At 43.2% G+C, this 6,231-nt stretch overlaps 1 protein-coding gene across 1 annotated transcript; it reads left to right on the top strand.

Annotated features, from left to right (window-relative positions):
- Positions 1-6: 6 nt before the first annotated feature.
- COQ3 (coenzyme Q3, methyltransferase) lies at positions 7-5,935 on the top strand. The gene is given in 8 exon segments (XM_031552525.1): positions 7-196; positions 329-440; positions 638-687; positions 690-819; positions 936-1,035; positions 2,146-2,388; positions 3,382-3,541; positions 4,876-5,935. Coding segments are annotated over 7 exon segments (882 nt in total). The 5' UTR covers positions 7-196; positions 329-438; the 3' UTR covers positions 5,073-5,935.
- Positions 5,936-6,231: the final 296 nt, after the last annotated feature.

The following is a 6,231-nucleotide window of genomic DNA, read 5'->3' on the forward strand; positions in this document are numbered from 1 at the left end:
GGCCAGGCTGTGCCCCGCCCGGCCGGGTTTCGCGCAGGCGTTTCTCGGCCGGTGCCCGTGTGCGGGAGCTGCAACGGAGCTTGCAGCCGTGCCGTGAATCGGGGATGGGAGCCGTGGGGTTGTTTTATCCAGAAGCTTGTTTGTGCAGGCACGGTCAAAATAAACTGCTTTCCTTTTTCTAACGCAGCAATAACCAGTAGGTATTCAAACTGCGCATTGATGGGGTACGCGTAGGAGTCCCAGTGCAGCGGTGACAGGCCGGGTTGCTTCCTGCCTGCGAGCTGCAGAGTCGGTGTGTGCCGCTCAGTGCCCAAATCTGTGTCTGCAGGTGGCCGCGGCCAGCCGTCCTGCTGCACGCACCCCACCAGAGCTCTCCTGAACCGTAACGGCAAAGTTTGGCTGAATCCCAGCAGCGCTCTGACTGACCCAAACGGCAGCATGTAAGGAATGGGGCTGTACTTGTGCTGTGTGATAGGGAATGGCATCACCTGAAGGCATTTCTAAATACCACAAATACTGAGAGTTTGATGAAGGCTCTTTTTCTCTCTTTTTTTTTTTCCCATCCTCTGATTATGGAGAATGTGTTTTCTCACCATATTTCAGGTATTAGTTTCATGACACAGCTTTCGTTGCTCAGGGTCACCGTGAGGAGGCTGCTCAGCGCCTCGCAGTCATCGGTGGATCCAAAGGATTGAGGAAATTCCAGCTCCTGGCACACAGGTGGTGGGATGAGCAAGGAGAGTACTCAGCCCTGCATTCCATGAATGACATCAGAGTGCCGTTTATTAGGTGTGGGTTTGAAGACAGGTGGTTTTATGGGTACTGTTTCTCTGCAACATAAGAAAACACGGAGAATGTATAACCATTACCCACGCGTAAGTTAATTGCATGTTGCATTTCCTGAACCACACTGTGTGTTTGCCCCTTTCTGCCAGAGACACTGTGCTGAACATGGGCAACACCTACCAGCGGGGAAGCCCACTTTCTGGGATCAAGATTCTGGATGTTGGCTGTGGCGGTGGACTGCTGAGTGAGGTAAGAAACCGTGTGCTCCCGTTTTTCCTGTTAAAAAGCACGTGTATTTTTTCTGTTAACTTTGATGCTGTTCCATTTCTAATCCTCAGAGGAGGAGCTCTTCTCTTCCAGTGATACCTTAGTTAGCAGAACAGACACTGTGGGCTCCTGAGCGGTCTGCAGAACCTGCAGGCTGAGATGTGGGACCAAATGGTGCCCAGGCTCTGAGCAGCGCTGCGTCTCATCAGTAGACCAAGGGTGGTTTGTAGCTTCAGCATTACAGGTGTGGCCGAGTGATCCTGGGAACTTCATTAGCATTTGAGAAGTGTTGCAAATAATCTCTCCCCATTTCTTTTTTTCTTTTTTTTTTTCCCTTAATTCATTCTGAGCAAAATCCTGTGGTCTAATGAGTGCCTGCTCTCTGACAGGACGTGCAGAACCAGTGTGCTGCCTGGCTTTCTTAGGCTAATAACTGGTGGATTTCGGGTTGGAATAACATACATGTGGTCATGTTCAGCAGCCTGTTTCAGTTTCAGAAGAGGTGATGACTGAGGTGTTAACCTATGAGTAAGAAGACACTGGAGGAGTTTGAGTGACAGCCAAGCCTGCTGCTATCCTAGCAAGCATCAGTGTTCAGTTCTCAGCAGTGAGAAAGCCCCAGATATAATCACGTATTAAGTAACCATTAAAAAGATATGAGGATTTGCCGTTACAGATGGATGTTGAAGAAAGTAATGACAGTAATTAAATAAGGCATTGTTTTCTCCCTTTACATACTGTGTTGATTTTCCTCCTTTGTTTTTCCTCTACCTGAGGGTAATGTTGGAGGAAATCTTTATTTGGGACAACAAAGTGGATTCAGAAGTTTTTCTGAAAAACACTGTATATTCTGGTATTCAGTTTTCTGTCGGAGAAAATTATTGCTCCCATGCAGCTAAAGCTAAATGTTTTTATTTTCCCCTTAATTAACATGTAAAATAAAACTGCTGGGCCAGAGCTCATCATTTATTGGCGTTTGCCTTGTTTCCTGCATCACTTACGGACATTGTGAAATTGAAGGCACCTTTAATTAAAAAAAAAAAACACACCTCTGCTTTCACACGGAGAATAAATTACACTTTGTATTCTTAGCCTCTAGGCAGACTGGGAGCTTCAGTTACTGGAATTGATCCTCTGGAAGAAAACATCAGAGTGGCGGATCAGCACAAGTCATTTGATCCAGTTCTGGCCAAGAGAATACAGTACAAGTCTAGCTCACTGGAGGAGATTGTGGAGGAGTCTGTGGAAATGTTTGATGTAATTGTAGCTTCTGAAGTCGTGGAGCATGTGGCTGACCTTGAAATGTTTATCAAGTGTTGCTGTCAGGTGTTAAAGGTAAGAGAGTTCTTTTGTTATTGGAAATACTCTCTAAAGAATTATGGAGGTTTTCATTTGAAGGTATGTGAGAATGCCTCCATCTGCATCCCTTTCTCCACCTGGGTGCGTGACTGCTGAGCCATGCTCCAAAGGTGTGAGTACATCTTCCCACTTTCAGAACCTGAAATTGGAGGATATTTATTTCCCCTGCCCTGCCTTAGGAAAGTGTTAGTGGCATTACCTACTGTTGAGATAGATATAGCTTTGCATCATAAATCTGGTTGCATCCCATTTCATCTAGGTAAAACAAGTCAGTGCTGTTGGTGATTTAAACTGACTGTAATAACATTTCTGGTTCAGAAGAAGCTCCTGAGTCCCTTATAAAGGGTGATAGTGATCCTCTGAGATAATCAGGTGTTTTATTCCTTTTGATATCTTTGCAAAGAAGGTTGGTAGGCCTGGTGCGCAAGCAGCATCTCTCTAATCTCGTGATGTTTCTTTCTGGTCATCAGAAGGAATAATAGATTATTTGAATGGAATTCTTAACTAATTTTCAGCCATTTGGGGACGTAGAAATTATCCTTTTTTTTTTTTTTCTACCAAAAAGTCTCTTAAATACTTAGAATTCATTCATGGCTTTGGATTTTGTCATCATTAATGTAAGCACTATCTTCAGCAGTCTGGTAAGTTGAGCAGTATTGCATGTAGTACTAAAGCTTTAATTTAAAAACAAACAAACAAAAAAACCTAACATAACACATCTTTGTTTTTACAACAGGTATTGTATTGACTTTACGCTTTTCTTTTATCCTTTTCCTGGGTAATATTATAACTGACTTTGTTAGATGGTTTCTGTGCAAGGAAGTGGTTTTCAGACCCTTCTGATTACGGTTATCTCACCTTGTAGCGTATGGGCTTGTAGATAGACAGCTTAAGCTTTAATGAGAGTGAATTTAAAGTGTATTTTCAAATAAATGTTTTTCTGATTTAACATTTTAATATTTTAACTAGCCTGGAGGTTCTTTGTTCGTTACTACAATCAATAAAACTCAGTTGTCTTATATCCTGGGAATTGTGGTTGCAGAAAAAATAGCAGGCATTGTACCAGAAGGAACACATGACTGGGAGAAGTTTGTTCCCCCAGAGGAGCTGGAGCAGCTCTTGGAAGCGAGTGAGTACTGGGCTGGGTGATGGGAGTATGGGGAGAGACTCAGTGCTTGCTGTAGGAATGGCGAGGGGATAGGAGAGCTAGGGTGACTGCTGTTGGCAGTACACAGCTTTTCCTCTGTGAGTTACCAGTCAGCTGTTAAATACCATTTCTGGGTTAGAGACGCTGCTGCTCGCTGGCTATTGTATAAACTAAATGGAGTTGTACGAATGCAGAGATTACTCAAACAAAATCACCATTACAGCTGCCCTACTGTTGGACAGCTGAAGCAAGAAGGCCAAAGTTTTCCATCCTGTTCTGGTGGCAGGATGCATACTCTGAAGTGGTTCATATCTTCTAGGTCAGGTTTCAGGAAATAACAATGTTGGCACTCCAGAGCTGCCCTGCTGCACTGCTTTGTTTGTCATCTTCCTGCTGGGAGGTGCTTTATTTTTGGTTGTGGCCCCATGTTCTTTATGAATATTATGTTACTAAAAGATTCCTTTAAGATTGTGAAGGTAAAATCTACCATAAGTACAGCAGTCAGTTCTTGAGAAGCGGTACCATGCTGATTTGATCAAATCAGCTGTGGTTTGATTGCTTTTACAAGAGAAAAAGTACTGAGCTGGAAGGAGCTCTGCTTCATTGTCCTCCTTCTCTAAACATGCTTTAAAACCCTCTCACCAAATATTTCACTCTCCTTTAGTTCACTGTAGGGAACCTGATGTATGAGTATTCTTTTGGTAAGGCCTTTGCACAGCACCTTCCAGAGGTGCCATCAGGATCACAGCCTGACTCAACATGCTGGTGCTTGTTGCTATTCACTCCTGAAAAGGAGAAGCAGGTGCAGTGGAGTGATTTGTTTTGACTAGCTGTTTGTTTTCTGCCTTGTCTGCTGCATCCTACTGGGACATGGCAGAGGCATGCAGTGAACTGAGAGCTGCTCAACAGGGAGTGCTAAATCACTCCTTGCTTTTGCCAAGTTTTTGATTGCACTCTTCTGCCTTTCTTATATTTCCTCTGCTTAGGGGGATCTGCAAAGTCCTTCCAAAGACATGCTCATGTTTTGATTTTGAAGCATCTGGTGTCAGTCTGAAGGATCTGTCTATCTGTCTATAAAAAAAAAACATTTTATCATTCACCCAGATGTGGTTGTTTGTAGTGTATCTCTTTGCAGTGGCTTAGATATAGTGTGGTAATGGTGTGGTCACTGCTGCTGGTGGTGTCTGACAAAAGCAGGCTTGTGAAGCACAATTCCATAAGTGGAAGAAGCGTATTTCGGACTTGCTGTTCTAAAGTGTTTGATGTGGCAGTGACTCAGAAAGAAAATGTTTCTTTATGCCTTCTTGCTTTTCTAGATGGCTTCTCTGTCAAGACTGTGAATGGGATACTGTACAACCCCCTCACCGGGTCCTGGAGCTGGATTGAAAGCACAAGCATTAACTATGCCCTGCACGCTGTGAAATCTGGGAGTCAGGCAGAGACAAGCCAAACAGAGCCTCTCTCAGAGATGGAAAGTGAACAGTGCTCGGCCACAGCTGGCACCAACGTGTGACCAGCTGAGATACATGCTGATGGACTGCCACCAGGAACAGAAAAGGTTTTACACAGACAGGCACAATAAAGCCTTTTGTAACAACAAGCTTGCTGTTTGCATTAATAATGTTGGTGCCATTTTGGCCAAATATTTTTGGGCAGTCTCAGGAAAATAAGTGCCCGTTATCTCAGGAATCCTTTAAGATCGAAATGAGCAAAGCTCTGGAAGAAGTCTTTTTATGAAAAAAAAAGTAGTTTCAAATTGTTCCCTCGATAGCTTTGAAAAGGCTCTTTCTTTGGATGATGGTTGTGTCATCTGAGGAAAACTCGTCTCTCCATAGAACGATAGCTGAAATGCAGGATGAGTTGGAAAGCACAATGTATGAGAAGTAAAATGCTTTGGATATTTCAGTTACTCGTGTATAAAGTAATTCATGTTAAAATACGTGCACATTTAAAAACCACCAAACCACAATCACCACTTGTTTCCACACTGCGCCTTCTCCCTGAATGGAGAAGGATGCTGAAAGAAGAGTAGCAACCCTTTGCTGCTGGGTTGTGCTATTTCTACAGCTGGTCACTGCAGTGGAAGGGGAGAGTCTTACAGCCCAGAGCGCCTCTGCTGCCAGAAGCCTTATCACCATAAGGTGACTTTATCTGTGCCTATTTTAACCTTCTCCCTGTACCTGAATAAAGGACAATAAAGCTGCAAGTAGAACTTTACTAAGCAACTGGAGCTTTTTGCTAGATGCACATTGCATTAGTGGTCTGTCCTAGAATTGAAATGCCGTGCTTAGTTGCTTGTGAAGTTCTTGTGCCAGCACAAGGAAAAGTGTTTATTGAAATAGGACTTTCTAAATAAAATGTCTCTTTATGGTTGTATCTCTCCTTCTCTCCTTTGCTTTCCCTTGGCTTATATAGAGGCAAAGAAGTGGCTTGGCTGTGTTTTTTAATTTTCATCCCTGCAAACTGAAAATGAAACTTCTCTTGGGTATTTCACCTGTTGCAGAGGTTTAGTGGGCTAAATTACTGTATTACATATTTGTATTGCTGCTTTCTTCCATGGTACCTCAGAATCAAAGTGTTGGATCTGATGATGTATATAAGAACGTAGTTAATTACTAAGGGAAGCAATAGTAGTTCATAGATACTAAATCTGAAAGGATTCTCTACTGTGA

This window comes from Meleagris gallopavo, chromosome 2 (genome assembly GCF_000146605.3).
Source record: "Meleagris gallopavo isolate NT-WF06-2002-E0010 breed Aviagen turkey brand Nicholas breeding stock chromosome 2, Turkey_5.1, whole genome shotgun sequence".
Classification (NCBI taxonomy): Eukaryota; Metazoa; Chordata; class Aves; order Galliformes; family Phasianidae; genus Meleagris; species Meleagris gallopavo.